The 16499-nt window shown below is 60.6% G+C and overlaps 2 protein-coding genes across 2 annotated transcripts; both read right to left on the reverse strand.

The window, feature by feature from the left end:
• Positions 1–1964: 1964 nt before the first annotated feature.
• Positions 1965–3695, reverse strand: HGH1 (HGH1 homolog; the record flags this gene model as incomplete). Its single annotated transcript, XM_080694137.1, has 6 exons — positions 1965–2138; positions 2215–2337; positions 2425–2516; positions 2714–2812; positions 2905–3005; positions 3082–3695. The coding sequence occupies 6 exons, from the start codon at positions 3693–3695 to the stop codon at positions 1965–1967; spliced, it is 1203 nt and encodes a 400-aa protein (XP_080550263.1).
• Positions 3696–5416: 1721 nt separating this feature from the next.
• On the reverse strand, positions 5417–16075 carry WDR97 (WD repeat domain 97; the record flags this gene model as incomplete). Its single annotated transcript, XM_080694138.1, has 24 exons — positions 5417–5616; positions 5694–5755; positions 5842–6377; positions 6696–6858; positions 6932–7053; positions 7125–7322; positions 7424–7603; positions 7689–7916; positions 8001–8135; positions 11158–11241; positions 11343–11465; positions 11544–11795; positions 11871–12020; positions 12192–12252; positions 12469–12590; positions 12684–12816; positions 12995–13085; positions 13160–13396; positions 13489–13631; positions 13712–14411; positions 14589–14710; positions 14843–15459; positions 15616–15749; positions 15946–16075. The coding sequence occupies 24 exons, from the start codon at positions 16073–16075 to the stop codon at positions 5417–5419; spliced, it is 4923 nt and encodes a 1640-aa protein (XP_080550264.1).
• Positions 16076–16499: the final 424 nt, after the last annotated feature.

Consider the following 16499-nt stretch of genomic DNA (forward strand, 5'->3'; position numbering starts at 1 on the left):
AGCACGGGCTAGGGACGCGGGTCAGGGAGGCCGCAGCCCTGAGCCCTCGCCCGCAGAGTGCCGGGACCCGATCCGCGGGCTGCTCCAGCCTCGCCTGCTCGCAGGTGGCCGCGCACCCCTGGATGCAGCTGCGGACTGGCTGCCTCGCCAGGTGGGGCGCGCCCGCGGGGGAGGAGCTGGGCTGCGGGTGGACCATCCCTCGGTGCGCCTCCTGACCGCTGTGGCCCCCTACAGAGAAGCAGCAGGCGAGTCCCCAGCTCCCAGCATCACCCGAGGACACGGAGGCTGGTGTGGGCCTGTCATGCCGGTGGCAGCACGCCCCCAGCCCCTAGAGGTTGGCCCCAAAAGAGGGGCAGGCTCCGCGGGACTGGAGGTCCGGAGCACAGAGACAAGCCCTGGAGTGAGAGCCTCCATGCTTGCCATCAGGAACACTCCCGGGTACTACCTGATCAACTGAGAGTGGATGGGTGGCAGGTTGGGCAGATGAACACGTTTATTCTGTGGAGCTGAGGGAGCCTTGCCTGCTGGTTTTGGTTGGTTTTTTTGTACTTGAGATCGAATCCAGGAGCATTCTACCAAGCTACACCCCTGGCCTTATTCTTTATATTTATTTGTGGCACTGGGGATTGAACCCAGGAATACTCTACCTCTGAACTACATTCCCCAGCCCTGTTTCATTTATTAGTTTGAAGCAGGGTCTCACTAACTAGGTTGATGTGAATCTTACTTCTGGCTAAGGCTGTCCTCACACCTGCCATCCTCCTGTGTTGGCCTCCCAAGTACTAGGCTCACAGGCCCGTACCACCTGGGCTGCAGTTGTGGTAATGTAGACAGAAGGCAGATGGCTTCCCGGTGTCTCCCTAGGTTGAGGCTCTGAGTCCCTTGGTCAGGGGAAAACACCAGTCCATGTATCATACTTGCCTAGAGAGCCAGGGTTTTCATGGGGCTGGTTAGAGGGCATCTTGAAGAAGATGCCTGGCACTTGCTGCAGCACCTCTCCAGGAACACTCCGCCGTTTCAGAGGCGTGGAGGGGCACGGTGGACTCACAGGAGACAAGCTCAGCTCCGTGGTCAGGGCCCAAGGGCCTGCCGGTGAGCAGAGCCCCAGCCTGTGCAGGGAGCCCAGTCCGAGGCGGAGAAGGGAAGAGTGGAGGAGGTGCTGTGGCCTGACCCAGCAGCACCGGGGAGGGCGTCCACACACAGTCAGGACGCAGCAGGCCAGGATTCTGGGCCCATGGTGGTCCTGGGGGAGGCAGACGGTGGCTGGGGAAAGGTCTGGACAGTAGGCAGGACTGCAGGCACATCTGCAGAGGGAGGCAAGAGGCCCTGGATGCCATGGAGGGCAGCTGAGGCCAGCAGGCCTAGCTAAAGAGGTGGAGAGAAGGCCAGCGCAAGCTGGGATGGGGGCTGCCAGGGGCTGCGGACACACAGCACACAAAGGGAGGAGTGCTGAGCAAGCGCTGCGGACTGGGGCACAGTCCTGGCATGACCCAGAATCCAGTATGGCTGGGTCAGCCCTCTGAGGCCAGCTCTCAGGCAGGGCAAGCACAGGGCCCCAGGGGATGGAGCTGACAGCAGGGGCATGGCTCGCGCCTGAGCCTGTGCATGCCCAGACCACGCAGTGCCCTTGGGAGTTGAAAGCACAGTTGGTTCCTCAGGACTGGCAATGTTTCTGGTTCAGTCCCACCACTCTGCCTGGGCACAGGCTCTTCATGGCTCCACCGGCCACCACCCATCCGCCTCACGTGAAGGCAGCTGTAGCACACAGCCTGGCAGTCTCTGGCTCCGCGTTCGTTCTTACTGTCAGCAGCAGGACACAGGGTTAGGAAGTGTCCTCAACCCTCCAACATTTACTGAGCCGTAACCCAAGTGTAGCTCTGCCTCTCAGCAGGGAGACTGAGGGGCCGGTAGGGGATGGTGGCAAAGGGGGACTGGACTGGAGCTGGCCTCAGGCTGAAGGAGCTTCAGGTGGGTGCAATCCCTTCTGCCCTTGGCTCCTGGGACAGCTCCTGCTGCTCCCGCTCTACCTGCTCCTGCTCCTGGCGGTCCAGCTGCTGCAGCTGTTGTTCCACATCTTCAGGCACCTGCACCTCCAGCAGGTTTTCCATACCATGTTCTGGCTCATCCCCAATAAGCACCTGCAAGCAGAGAAGGCAGGTGAGCTGCCTGCCAACGCGGGCACCACTCCCTTAGCCTCTCCAACTCTGCACCCACCTGGATGAGCTTCTCGCAAGCCACCCGCACGTCAGGTTCTGGCTCCCAGCTGTGCAGCTCTCGAAGGATCAGGTAGGCTCCCTGGCCCCGCACCTGCTGCCGACCAGGTGCTGTGGCTGTCAGCTGAGGAGGCAAAGGACACTCAGATCTCACATGCTTCTGTACGTATGTGCCGGAAAGTAGCGTGAGCACAGCGGGATCTCTGCTCACCAGCATGATGGCTTCAATGAGCATCTTACGGATGTCTGCATCAGGCTCTCGCTGCTTCTCTGGTGGCAGGTACTGCAGGTCCACAGGCAGCCCTGAGGGTGAGAGCGAGCCATGGGTCCCTGGACTGGGCAGCGGGGCCAAACTCTGTGGAAGTCTCGCCTCTGCCAAGCAACTCCCTCCTGGAAGGCTTCAGAAGGGGCACAGGCCTGGGCCCTTCCATGTCCCTTTCTCCTGCTGGCTTCCCTCCTGCCTGGCCAACCCTGATGCCCCATCCACCCAAGCCGCTCACGGTCCATCTCTTCCTCTGAGAAATCCTCAGGCCCCGCCAGGGGCAGAAGCAAGAAGGGAAGAATGTCGACTTCAGGCCCAAGCAACCAGTCATGGTGTCCTACAGGTGGAGACAGGGGTGGGTTAGTCCATAGGGACGCCAGAGTCCAACCCCTCCCCCACCAATGCCCCTCCCCAGCCCCCACAACTCACGGTGCTCGAAGCAGCAATTCCGCAGCGTTCCCACTACCCCGCCCCTGCGAACCGAGGAGTCTGAAAATTGGGTAAGGGGCAGCAGCCGCTGGATCACACACCTGTTGGAAGGAGCCACTCAGTGCGGTCCCTTCTTACTCCCACCCCTCACTGCCCTTGCGGGCGTCTGGGCTTCACCTATTGGGGTCCAGTAAGAACGCACGAGCTGCAGGCCGCTGGCTGAGGTTGGAGAGCAGAGGTCCCAGGTAATGGAGGGGCGCGCGCGCATTGTAGCCGGGTGTGGAGAGCGCGTGCACCAGCCTCTCCAGGGTCGCCTGCCCGGGCTCCGCGGCCGTCAACGCGGCCATCAGCGCGGCACAGGGCGCCGGCTCGCGGCTGAGGTTGGCCAGCGCGGCGGCCGCCTCCTCCGCCCAGGGCCACTGAGCGTCCAACGCTCGGCCCAGCAGTTGGGCCGGCAGCCCGGGGGCTGCTGCCAACAGCGGCTCGTGCAGACCCGGGTCTGCTGCCAAGTTCACCAGCGCGCGGGCTGCGTCGCGAGCGGGGGCCGGGGCCGGGGCCACCGCCAGCTCCGCCAGCGCCCGCAGCAGCGCAGCCTGCCCCGCCAGCAGCGCGCGGCCCGGCTCGGCGCCGGTCAGCGCCAGCACGTGCCGCGCCGCCGCCGCCCGCAGGTCCACCCGCGCGCCCGGCGCCAGGAAGGGCAGCAGCCTCGCCACCTCCGCGTCGGGGCCGGGCTCCGGGCGTCCGGGCTCCGACCCGCCCGACGAGCCGGCGGCCACGGCGGCCCCAGGCATGCCGACCGGCCGAGGCCAGACCCCGCTCCACTCCAGGCGGGGCTCCGCCTGGCGAGGCCCCGCCCACCGAAAAAGCGGAAGTCGCTGAGGCCAATCAGAGGCCACATATCTGATGTGAGTGGCGGGACGAAACCTCGGAGGCGGGGCCAGACTGGTGCGCAGCATTGTGGGTTTCCGGGCGGCGCCGGCTCTTTGGCGAGCTCCTCTGCCTGGGGCACGCTCAACAGAAACGTCGGGCGTTGCCTTGCGTTACTGCTGGCCGTATTTTATATGAATAAATACTAATAAATATAGTTTTATGATTAGTGGTGGTTTTCTTCTTGATGTTTAAAATTTCCCTATTTTTTCTTTTTGTGTGTGTGGTTCTGGGGATGGAACCCAGGAGCATTCGACCTCTGAGGCGACACCCCCTGCCCTTTTATTTTTTACTTTGAAACCGGGTCTCACTAAGTTACGGAGTGCCTCACTAAGTAGCTGAGGCTGTCCACGAACTGCGACCCTCCCGTCTCAGCTTCCCAAATGCTGGAATTACAAGCGTATGCCACCATGCCCGGCATATTTTTGTTTGTTTGTTTGGAAACAGGGTCTCACTAAGTAGCTGAGGTTGCTTCGAACCTGCGTGATCCTCCTGTCTCAGCCTCCCAAGTAATGAGATCACAAGTGTGTGCCACGCGCCAGGCGTGTGTGTGTGTGTGTGTGTGTGTGTGTGTGTGCGCTAATGGGGATTGAACTGAGGGCCATTCAACCTCCAAGCTTGTCACACCCTTAGCCTGATTTTTTGGGGGGAGGGGTACTGGGGAGGAGCCCAGGGGCACTCTACCTCTGAGCTACACCCCCAGCCCTATTTTTCTTTATTTTGAAACAGGGTCTCAATGTATTGCAAAGGGCCTAAGTAGCTGAGGTTGTCTGCAAACCATGATCCCTCTGTTTCAGTCTCCCAAATGCTGGGATTCTGATTTTTATTTGTCATTTTGGAATAGGGTCTAAGTTGCGGAGGGCCTCACCAAGCCCTGGCTGCCCATACCCTCCCTGCTCCCAGCTAGTGGCCCGTAGAACACTCTCTGTGGCCAATCTCTCATCTAATACACAGTACTTGACCCATGCTCTGGGGTCTTCTTTCCACCCTAATTTTTCTTTTCTTTTTTTCTCTTTTTGTTTTTTAGTGGTACTGGGGATGGAACCCAGGGGCCTTCTACCTTCGGGATGCACTCCCAGACCTATTTTATTATTTATTTATTTATTTTATTTTTTGCAGGTGTGGGGATGGAACCCAGGGGCATTCGACCTCCGAGCTACACCCCCTGTCCTATTTTTTATTCTTTATTTTGAAACCGGGTCTCACTGAGTTGCAAAGGTCTCACTGAGTAGCTGAGGCTGTCTGCGAACCACGATCCTCCTGTCTCAGCCTCCCAAGTGCGGGGATTACAAGCGTGCGCCCGGCTTTCCACCCTAGACTTCTGACCACATCCCAGATTCTTTCCCAACCCAGACACCAACCTACTCCCAGCTCCCGCCTGTCCCAAACCACCACTGGGCCCCTGCAAGCTTGGATACTGCCCAACTTCCTGCCCACCCCAAAGCCCTGTAGAGTGGCATCCAGTGTGCTGGCTCAAGCAAGGCTCTGGCTTTATTCTCGATGCGGGTCTCTGTCAGGTAGCACCGCAGGCCCAAGAGTGGCAGTGTGCCTCGACCATGGCAGGTGGCCAGGTCTGCTGTAGCAGTCAGCCAGGGTCTGCGTCATCCAGCAAAAAGTAGCGCTGCAGGGCAGGCTGCAGGAGCAGCGGGGGCAGTGCGCGGGGCGGGGCAGGCCAGCCAGGCGGGAAAGGCTGCAGCTCCACCCGAGGCAGGGGCAGCTTCAGCAGCCGGATGGAGCCATCTAGCATTAGGGCACGGCCAGCAAAGAGACGGGAGCGTGTGTGACCTAAGGGCGGGCCAGTGAGCACAGGGCCAGGCTGGAGGGGCCAGCCCGGGGTCCCGCCTCCTGCCGGTGCCACTCACCCCTCAGTCTCATCCCAGCACTTTGAGCCTTAGCCTCCTGCAGCCGGAGGATGGGGTAGCGCCTGGGGGGAAGAAGCAGACGCAGGTTCAGCCAGGCCAGGCTTGGCTGCCTGTGCCACCGCAGCCCAGCTCAAGCCCCTGTGCATACCAGCGATCCCTGGGCGGTGGCACCACGGTGTTGGGCACAGGTAGGGACAGGGATGGGGACAGGCAGGAGCCCGCCACCTCCTGCTGGGTCAGGCCCTGCAGGAGTGCCCGCCTCTGCTGGCAGAAGAGGTTGAGTGCGTTGACGTGGCACAGGTCCAGCATCTGGGACTGTGACCAGTCGCTCTTCTCCAGCGGCGGGGGCCCGCCCCACAGTGCAGCAGGCATGGAGGAGCGCAAGGGCGTGGAGCAGAACTTCTGCAGCGTCTCGGAGAGAGCTCGCTTGTTCTGCCAGGTGTGCACCTGGGGCACCTGGGTCTGAGCTTCTAATGCCACAAGCGGCACCGCAGGCAAGGGTGGTCCTGGGGCTGGCAAGAGTGACTGGGAGGGGCGCGGGGTCGGCCAGGAGATGCTGGAAGGAGCTCCGGAGACCATGGAAGCCTGGGAGAGAACCTCCACAGGAGAGGAAGGCACCCGGGGCCCGGAGGCCTTGGGCAGCATGAAGGGAAGCTGGAGTGCAGGTGTCTGGGAAGCTTCCATCTGTGGGCAAAGTGGCCACACAAGGAAACACCCTTGCTTTCCAGCCACTGAGACTACACTCTGTCCAACCCTCCACCCCAGGGAGAGGTCACCGCTCCCCTGACCAGGAGGCCTGACAAGTGTCATCCCTGGCTCCCACCTCCAGACCCTCCCGCAGGCTTCAGCCTGCGCGGGAGATCCAGGGGAGTGCTCAGGCCGAGGGAACGGAGGCACAGAGCCTCAGCAGGCGACCCTGCAGAGCCCTGCGTGGCTCTTCTGGGACTTTGGGGATCCTGTAGAGGAGGCAGGAGGCTCCCCACTGGGAAGCTCGCACCAGACCTGTAGCTGCTGGATCATGTCGTCCAGCTTCTGGCCACAGCGTGTGCGCAGCGTGGCCTTGGAGTCAAGGTCTGAGCCCTGGACCCAGGTCATCATCTCCTTGAACAGGATGCCCTGCGGGTCTTGGAGGCCCAGCCCATCCAACATCTTCTTGAGCTCTGGCCTGAGGACAGGTACAGAGAGCTTAACCCCAGACCTCCCCAGCTGGTGGCGGGCTGGACAGGAGTGTGACTCACTGGCAGGCGGCTGGAGAGTAGAGATAGTAGGACATGAGCTCCAGCACCACGTCCCGGGACTCCAGGGAACAGGCCAGAAGCAGCTGCAGAGCCAGCATCACGAACTGCTTCTGAGTGTGGTCCTGAGCACAGGCAAGGGACCGTGGTTGGCGCAAGGAGTGGAGTGGGAAGAAAGGGGGGTCGAGGGGCTCACCTGGAGGCTGGGGGGCTCGTCCAGGTTGAGAAAGTGCAGCAGGCTGCTCTGCAGCCGGTTCCGGAGGTCGAGGCTCATGTCCGGCAGCAGCTTCATCAGTGCATTCAGGATATGCACACGGTCCGCCCAGGTGGCCCTTCCCAGCGCATCCATCAGCATCGATGCCAGGCCCTCTGGTGTGCCCATATCTGGGTAGGCCTGTGGGAGGGCACGCTGAGGCCCTACCCCACCCCTCACTCAGCCAGGCTCCTGCCCTCCCCACCCCTACTTCAGCCTGTGCTGCCCAAGTCCCCCAGGACCTCCAGGGTGAAGATGGGGAACAATTCTTTGAACCAGGTCTGGATGACGAAAAAATGCAGGAACTTGGGCAGGTGCCGGTAGCACTTTTCCCAGAGCAAATGCTTGTGGTGGCGCTGGGAGTCAAGGTAGGGCTCAGTCCTGTGGGCCTTGTGGGGTGCTGTGGTCATGCCCAGATTGTCCTAGGGGAAGTGACAGCAGCTCAGTCCCCACCTGTCTGGCTTGTGGGTGCCTAGCCGACCCCTCCATGGCCACCTGGGCACGCACCAGAGCCCCTCGCTCCCAGGACTCTAGCTGCCGGTCAGAGTACATCTCCTGCGGGCTCAGGGAGTCCGAGAGCCACTCCAGGTCCAGTCCCCTCTCTTCTTCCTCCTCCTCCTCCTCTCCCTCCTCTTCCTCGGGTTTCCCATGAAGCCACTGAATCAGCTTCTTGCGCCACCTGGCATTAGACCGCCTCTGCTGCCCCAGCCACAGGTCATCCAGGCTCGAGCCTGGCTGCAGGAGAGAGAGCAAAAAGGGCATCTGGCAGGCTGGGAGGATGGCGGGCCCTCCCTGAGACCACCCCTGCCTGCCCCTTGCCTTGAGTGTGTCCTCAGCGTGGGCTAGCGGGGCCAGGGATGATCCGACGGAGCTAACTTCTGTGGACAGCCACATCTGCTGCAGCACCACGGAGTTGGGCACAAGGCCAGGGAAGCTGATGGGCCGCGGGCAGTACTGAAGGTGGAACACAGCAGGGTGGCTGAGAATGTGAGGCCCCTAGCTGGGACACCACCACAGGGCACCCTGTGACCATGCAGGGCCCCTCAGCCATGGCCCAGCTCTCGCTGCCGGACCTCCATCACACTGGAAAGGAGCCTCTGCTTGTGTGTGTGGTACTGGGGATGGAACCCAGGCGCATTCAACCTCTCAGTTACACCCCCAGCCCCTATTTTTATTTTATTTTTGTGGTACTATGGATTGAAGTCAAGGGCGTTCTACCTCCAAACTACACCCCTAGCCCCATTTTGTTTTTGTAGGGTCTTGCCAAGTCAATGCGCGTCTCACTACTTGCTCAGGCTGTCCATGAGCCTGTGATTCCATCTCAGCCTCTCAAGTACTGGAACTACGAGCATGCAACAGCACACCCAGCTTTAGATTTTTTTTGGGGGGGGGTCTGGGGATGGAACCCAGGGGCATTATACCTCCATGGTATACCCCCTGCCCTATTTTTTATTCTTTATTTTGAAACTGGGTCTCACTGAGTTGCAAAGGGCCTCACTAAGTAGCTGAGGCTGTACGCAAACCACAATCCTCTGGTCTCAGCCTCCTGAATGCTGGGATTACAAGCGTGCGCCACCACGCCCGGCTTATATTTATTTTGAATCAGGATCTCACTAGGTTGATTACAGTCTCACTACTTGCTGAGGCTTTCCTCAAACCTGTGCTCCTATCTAGCCTGGGATTACAGGCATGCATATCACACCTGGCTGTGTTTCTTCCTCCTCCTCCTCCTCCTCCTCCTCCTCCTCCTCCTCCTCCTCCTCCTTCTCCTTTTCCTTCTTCTTCCTACTCCTCCTCCTCTTCTTCCTCCTCCTCCTCCTCTTCTTCCTCCTCCCTTCTTCTCCTCCTTCCTCCTCCTCTTCCTCCTTCTTCTTCTTCCTCCTCCTTCTTCTTCTTCTTCCTTCTCCTTCTCCTCCTTCTTTTTTTTTGTGGTACTGGGGATAGAACCCAGGGGCATTCTACCTCCAAGATACACCCCCAGGCCTATTTTTTATTCTTTATTTTGAAACAGGGTCTCACTAAATTGCAGAGGGCCTAAGTAGCTAAGGCTGGCCACGAACCTGTAATCCTCCTGTCTCAGCCTCCCAAGTACTGGGATGACAAGCATGTGCCACCACACCTAGCTCTAGGGGTGCTTTACTTCTGAGCTGCACTCCATCCCTGTGTGTGTGTGTGTGTGTGTGTGTGTGTGTGTGTGTGTGTGTGTGTGTGATTAGTGGTTGAACTCAGAGGTATTCTACCTCTGAGCTACACCCCCAACCCTTTTTTAAATTTTTTTTTTTGGTAGTACTGGAGGTGGAACTGGGGGAGGCTTCCTACCTCCGGGCTATACTCCCAAACCTCTTTTATACTTTATTTGGAAAAAGGGTCTCACTAAGTTGCTGAGAGCCTAAGTAGCTGAGGCTGGTTTTGAACATGTGCAATTCTCCTGTCTCAGCCTCCCAAGCGCTGGGATTCCAAGTGTGCGCCACCATGCCTGGCACTTAAATTTTTTTGTTTTGAAACAGGGTCTTGCCAGGTGTGGTGGTGCACACGTATAACCCCCCACCCCCGCGCTTGGGAGGCGGAGCCAGGAGGCTCACGGAGGTTCGAAGCCAGCCTCACTGGTTTAAGAGACCCTGTTTCCAAATAAAAATATAAAGTAGGTCTTCGAGTATAGCCTGGAGGTAGAAGGGTTTCCAGAAACCCCAGTACCACCAAAAAAAAAAAAAAAGAAAGAAAAAAGAAAAAAAAAAAAGAAACAGGGTCTCACTAGATTGCCGAGAGTCTCACTACTTGTTGAGGCTGTCTTCAAACCTGTAATCCTTCTGTCTCAGCCTCTCAAGTACTGGGATTACAGGCATGTGTGCACCACCACTCCCAGTTTGGCATTATTTTTTATTTTAAAACAGAGCCTAAGCCAGGCGTGGTGGCGCACGCTTGTAATCCCCGCGCTTGGGAGGCGGAGACAGGAGGATCGCGCAGGTTTGAAGTCAGACGCGCTGGCTTAGGAGACCCTGTTTCCAAATAAAAATATAAAATAGGTCTGGGAGTGTAGCCCGGAGGTAGAAGGGCTTCCAGGAACCCCAGTACCACAAAAAAAAAAAAAAAAAAAAAAACAGAGCCTAAGTTGCAGAGGGTCTAATTTGCTGAGGCTGGTTAAGAACCTTCAATCCTCCCCTCTCAGGCTAAGTACTGGGATTGCAGGAGTGCTCCGCCACACCCGGCTTTAGTCTCTACTGCTAACACACAGAAGGATAGGATAAACTGTGGGGGGAAGACAGGTGGAGGGATGACCTGTGGGGCAGTCACTGAAAAATGAGAGGACCCTGGGGGATGGCAGACCTCTGGAGAGCCTGGACCTCCGCACGTCCTCAAAAGCACATGATTCCGGGCTGGGATGCAGCTCAGCGGCAAAGTGGCAAGGTCAGCACCCTGGGTTCGATCCCCAGTCCAAAAAGACCCCCTTTAAGAGTACTTGATCCCAAGCCCAGGATCAGGGAAGTCTCTAAGAGGATGGGGCGGTAGTAGAGTAGGAAGGAGGAACGCTGGAGAGGTCAATGGAGGGCTTGAGGAGATGGGCTACCCAAGCTGGAAGGGTCAATGACATACCTAAGCCGGGCTGGGGTCTGCCTGGGCACTCAGTGTGGGTGATGGGGGAAGATGGCGGATCTTGAGGGGCTGGCTCCTTTTGACTTTGCTCCCCAGAGGGTGGGGACTGTGGTCTTCTAGGAAAGTCCACAGGAGACCTGCCCACATAGAGCTCCCACTGGGGAGAGGGGCATCCAGTGATGTGAGGTCCCCTGGGTCAGGCTTAGGCCTGGAGGCAGCAAGGACTCTTGCCCACAAACAGCTGTATCAGAACTGGCGGGGAGTGGGGAACTTGGCCCTCTGGCAGTCTGATTTGAATATAGAATTTGCAGCAAAGGGGAAATGGGGTACAGAAGAAAGTAACCCCTGGAGGGGGTTGCCTCTGTGGGACCTGGGGGGGTCTCACCTTTTTGGGTAGTATAGTGGCAGGAAAGAAGCCCCTCAGGTTTGAGAGAAGCTCTTTGGGACGTCTCTGCAGCAACAGTGGGACCTAGGAATGGGACAGGGACTCAGAGCAGAGCACAGCGCCCAGGGTTCCAGATGCCCTGCCCCTGGGTAGGTGGCAAGCCAAGGGGTGCCTGGGTCCCTCACCCTGCGCTTCAGGAAGGAGGCTGAGTCGAGGGCCACAGTCGTCTCCCTTTGAAAGTACTCTGACTGCAGCTGCAGGTCCAGGCTGAGACCCAGGTCGTGGCACAAGGAAGAGCGGGCTAGAAGCTGGGAGGGCTGAGGTGTCACTGGGGAGGGGCCGGGGCTGGGAGGCCAGGCAAGGGTGCAGGAGGGCATGGGGCTCACCTGGGACGCCTTACTGTGCACCTTCCGGTGGGTGGGTGGGATAGGCAAGGAGACGCGGGGAGGGCGGGCAAACCGCCGGGCTACAGGCCCCAGGGCCTGAGATTCTGGCAGGGCTGTCTGGGCTTCAGTGCCAACTTCAGGCTTCTCAGAGCAGGAGGCGGCGCTAGCCAGGGTGCACACGTCCTGGGGCTCTCTCCCTGTGCTGAAGTTCAAGGTGCTCCACTGCTGGGACTCCATTCTGTACTGCACGTCCTGGGAGGGCAGGAGGAGGCCCTAGTGTCAGCTGGGGGAGGGGCGGGGCGGGGCGGGGCCTGGCCTCACACCCACCAGCAGGGCAGGGCCGTAGATTAGATGCAGGTAATTGTCGAAGGCCTCCTGGCGCTGCTTCCAGGAGGGTGGGGGCCGGGCTGCTGGACTGACCAGCCCCATCTTCAACTGCTGAAGATCTTCATCCCGAGCCACTAGGGCCTCCAAGTCCTGAGGTGGGGTCAGAGGTCAGCTCTGCTTCCTTGGGACTGACCGCGTACTGCCCAGATAACCACAGGGACCTATGTCAGCCCAGGGACGCAGGGGTTGTGCCCTGGGCTTGGGCAGGAGGCATAGAGCTAGGGCTAGTAGGGGCTGTCGGAGAGGCAGGACCCACCCCACCTCCTTCAACACTGGATGCTGAAGCGCTGGTGTCTGGCGACGGCTGACGGGCAAGGCTGTACTGCAGACAGGGACACACACAGGTAGGAACATTACCAGACAGCAGGCAGAAGCTGGCAAGGACCAGCAAGGAGAGGGCGTGCCAGGGACGGGGTGGGCTTTGACAGCCCCTGAGGGGCCCAGGAACCCTGAGTCTTCATGCTAGGGGTTTGTAGCCAGGCTATGAGCCCAGGGACTGGGAGAGAGCCTCCAGGATGCCGAGAGTCCACCAGCAGACCTGAGACTGGCCGTCCCACGCGTGTCGGCCAGCTTCCGCAGCTGGATGGGGGTCAGTGATTCCTGGTTGGTCAGTGGCAATGGGGGGTCATCTATCACATCAGGAGCCTTCTGGTACAGCTTCTGCACAAACAAGAGGAACCTGGTGGGCTCCCTGGTCTAGAGAGCTGGTCCTCCTACAGCAGCTCCACCTTGCCCACCCTGGTCGCTACACACCTTAACCAGGTAGGATGTGGGCAGGTAGAGCATGTGGGACACCAGGCAGAGGCGAGAGCCCAGTGCCAGCACCAGGTCTCCACTGTTGCTGCAGAAAGCCAGGGCCTGCGGGGCACCGTCCAGCTGCAGGAGCCTGCAGGGGTGCCCAGAGGCCAGAGGCCAGCGCCTGCTCAGAGTGGGAAACTGAGGCAGAAGCCAGGGCAAGATCCTGTCCCCACACTCCAGACACTGGGCTTTAGTGGGAGGCAGAGGTCCAGAGAGCCCAGCAGCTGCCCCCCAGGCCCCAGCCCCCTCCCTGGGGCCCAGCCCACCGCAGTAGGCGGTTTTCGAAGGTCCAGATGCGGATGGTGCAGTCCAGGCTGGAGCAGGCGTACAGCTTGAGTGTGGGGCAGCAGCACAGGCCTGGGGGCAGGGCACAGGGTCAAGAACCAGGCCAGCAGCTGTGCCCAGGCTCCACCTTTGCTCGGGCGCCTCACCAGTGATGTGGTCCATGGGATCGTCCTGAGGCCGGTGGTCATATCGCTGGTCCTCGCCCAGGCCAAACTGCACCAAACCATAGGTGGCACTGTTTGGGTCCTCGAAGCCTACAGTGATGCGTTTGCCCAGCACACAAAGCACCACGACCGGGTGGCAGCAGGAGAAGGTACGCAGCAGGCTCAGGCTCTCCTCGGCATATGGGAAGACCCGCCACATCTTCACCGTCAGATCTCCGCCTACAGGCGGCGGCAGGGGGTGCCAGTGCCAGGCTTTGGGAAGGGGAGGAGAGCCCTAGCTGGCTTGGGGGGAGGGGAGCGGAGGTACTGACCCGAAGACACAATGCTGTTCCAGGTGGACGCAATGGCGGTGACCGGGCCTGGGCTGTGTGCTTCGGTTTGGAAGACGGTTTTCGATGATCGCCAGTCGATCACCGACAGCATTCCATCCGTGTGCCCTAGCACAGGCAGATACCTGTGGGCGGTGCCGTAGTGGTTGCAAGGACTCCGTTGCCACATCCACCCCTTCTGGCCCTCACTGGCTCTGATGCGCACCGGTTTTTATTCTTCCAGGCCCAGGCCAAGGCGCTGCGGCGCAGATCGCCCCTGTGCTGGCACACGATCTCCCAGCAGTCGAACGCGCTGCTGGCGTCTGTGAGGTGGCTATACAGGTGCAGGCAGCAGGGCTGCGGTGCGGGGGGCGGCGGCGGGAACACCCGGTGCAGCACGTTCATGGGACAGCGCGCTGCGTTGGCGCGCACCAGATGCCCGGCGCGCGTCAGCAGCCACAGTGCCTCGCGCGGCAGGCAGTAGGCCACCGCCGCCGCGCAGTCGTCGGGCTCCAGCAGCAGCGCGCTCACTGTGCACCCGGTCACAGCCGACACCAGATAGACGGACCCATCGGCGCACGCGCACACGAGGCGCGCGGGCAGCGAAGGGTCCGTGGGTGCTGGCAGCTCAGGTGCCTCCTGCAGGTGGAGGACCGGCGCGGGCAACTGCGCCAAGGGCGAGTAGAGCTTCTGCAAGCTCCACAGCGCCACGCTGCGGGCACACAGCGAGAAAACTGGCCAGTCCGGTCCCGCAGGGGCCAGCAAGCTGCTCACGCGCCCAGAAAGCACATCCTGAGCCCAGTAGCACAGCGCTGCCTCGCCCACCTGCGCCGCCGCCCGCAGGTCCCACGTGCGCAGTGTCCCGTCCTGCGAGGCGGAGGACACCAGCGTGGTGTTAGGGATCACAGCCATAGCTGTCACCGGGCCTGAGGGAGGGATGCGAGTCTCAGTAAGCCAGAGACTGAGGAAGGGGAGCTGTCGGCCGGCCATGAGACAGCCAACACAGAAAAGCCCGGGCGGGGCCGGCAGAGACCCAGACAGCCCAGAGCTCTCCAAGGGGGCCGAGCTGGCACACGCCCTAACACCCCCAAGGCGCGACGCACCCGTGTGGCCCACGAACACCATGCGGATCCGCCAGTCAGTCTCCCACACCTTCACTGTACTGTCCCGAGAAGCCGTCAGCATGGCCTTTGCCTCCTCGAAGTACGCCAGGTCTGAGATGGTGCTGGGCGAGGGGGAAATAGGAACCCAGTGTGCTCAGCACCGCCACGTGTGCGTGCGAGCCTGCGTGCGTGCGTGCGTGCTGCGTGACAGGCTCTTCCTAGGGAACCAGTCTCAGTTCCCCTTCTCCCCTCACGTTTTGTGCAGATCCTGGCGGACGTCTAGCAGGGCCCAGGCGTGCAGATCAAAGGTGAGCACCGCTGAGCCGTAGGCTGCAAAGCACTGTGGGGTGTGTTGGGCAGATGCCGGCCCCAGGGACAGACGCCTGAGCGTGCCCGCCAGGCCCGGAGGCGGCTGTAGGGGTGACCCGCGCAGCACCAGACGACGACCACCTGAGCGGAACTTCCAAAGAGCCAAGCCACCGCCCACCTCGGCCACAAGCAGCAGCCCCAGGTTGGGCACCGGCAGGCAGCAAGTGGGCTCCCTGCAAACCCCTGGCTGACTCAGCCACAGCAGGCTGAGGTCTGGCCTTAATATGGCCAGCCCTGCGGGACCCCAGCCCACAAAGCGGCCCACGGCTCCCAGAGGACCTGACACAGCCACCAGCCCAGTAAGCGCCACGGGGGCCTGCAGCTTCTCCTGTGCCCAGCCATCCTTCCTGTGCAGGTGCAGGCGCCCTGCACCATCCAGCACCACGAAGCGGCCGTCCACCAGGTCTGGTGCCACTGCGCACAGCCCAGCTGGCACTTCCAGGCGACGCAGTGGCTCCAGCCCCTGAGTCAAGCGGGCGACTCGCAGCTCCGCCCTTTTCTCCTGAAGGCCAGGATAGACAAGATCTGCAGTTAAGGGGAGGGGACGGGAAGGGGCGCTTCTGCCCAGGGAAACTCAAGAGGCTGGGAGGAATTAACACCAGGGGCGTAGGGTAAGGGCTAGATGGGAGACCTTGGCAGATGCCTGGCCAAGCCACACCTTTTCCACGATGTCGTGGAGGCCTGTGCGTAGGAGGAGCCAGAGATGGCGGGCGCGGCTACGCAGAGTCATGTTCCACCACTGCTTGGTATCAGTAAAAAGCTGGCCCTGCGACAGCTCCAGGGACCACAGCTCTGCAGGCGAGTGGAAGGTGTGCTGTCACCTGTGGCCTTGGGCCTCCATTCCAAGTTCTGGGCAGCAAGGTGCCCTCCCCCGAGCGCCGGGTGGGGTCAAGGGATGACCAGAGGCATCCCTTCCCATTCCAGGATAGAGCCGAGCCTGAGACCACCCTCCCAAGGGAGCCTGCGGGGCAAGCCCTGGCCCCCTCACCATTTTTTTCTGACAGTAGCCCAGGGTCTGGGACATCATAGTTGTCCCCATCATACAGCTCTGAATCCAGAATCAGGCTGTCGCCCTCTGCTGAAAAAGGGTTGCTTATGTCCAAAAATTCGGCATCCATTTCGACAGCAGCGCGTCCAGGGGCCCAACAGCTACAGACACCTAGCCGTTGGGGGGCAGTCGCCACCGTTGCTATGATACCAGCCGCTGCAGGCCCCGCCCCCGACGCAGGCCCCGCCCCTACCGCCCCAAGTCCACATTAAGTCACAGAAACTTTTATTGGAAACGAATGAGCTGCAGCAAAGTGACACTCAGTGCACGAAGTCCACCTGGTGAGGTGGGGGACAGGCTGGTGCTAGGGGCAGCTGTCCCCAAGACCAGAGTCCATGACCACTGCGGCCTGCTTGTGGGGCCTCTGGCCAGGAGTGTGCAGGCCCAGTAGGAAATACAAAAATAAACTCTGTGGTCCAGCTCTCCCTGCTGTGGCAGTCAGTTCAGGCAGGGCAGTCGCTCTTCCCACCATGCCCCCAGGCCAGTGCTGTCTC

The sequence above is a fragment of the Muscardinus avellanarius genome (genome assembly GCF_963383645.1).
Source record: "Muscardinus avellanarius genome assembly, chromosome: 4".
NCBI lineage: Eukaryota > Metazoa > Chordata > Mammalia > Rodentia > Gliridae > Muscardinus > Muscardinus avellanarius.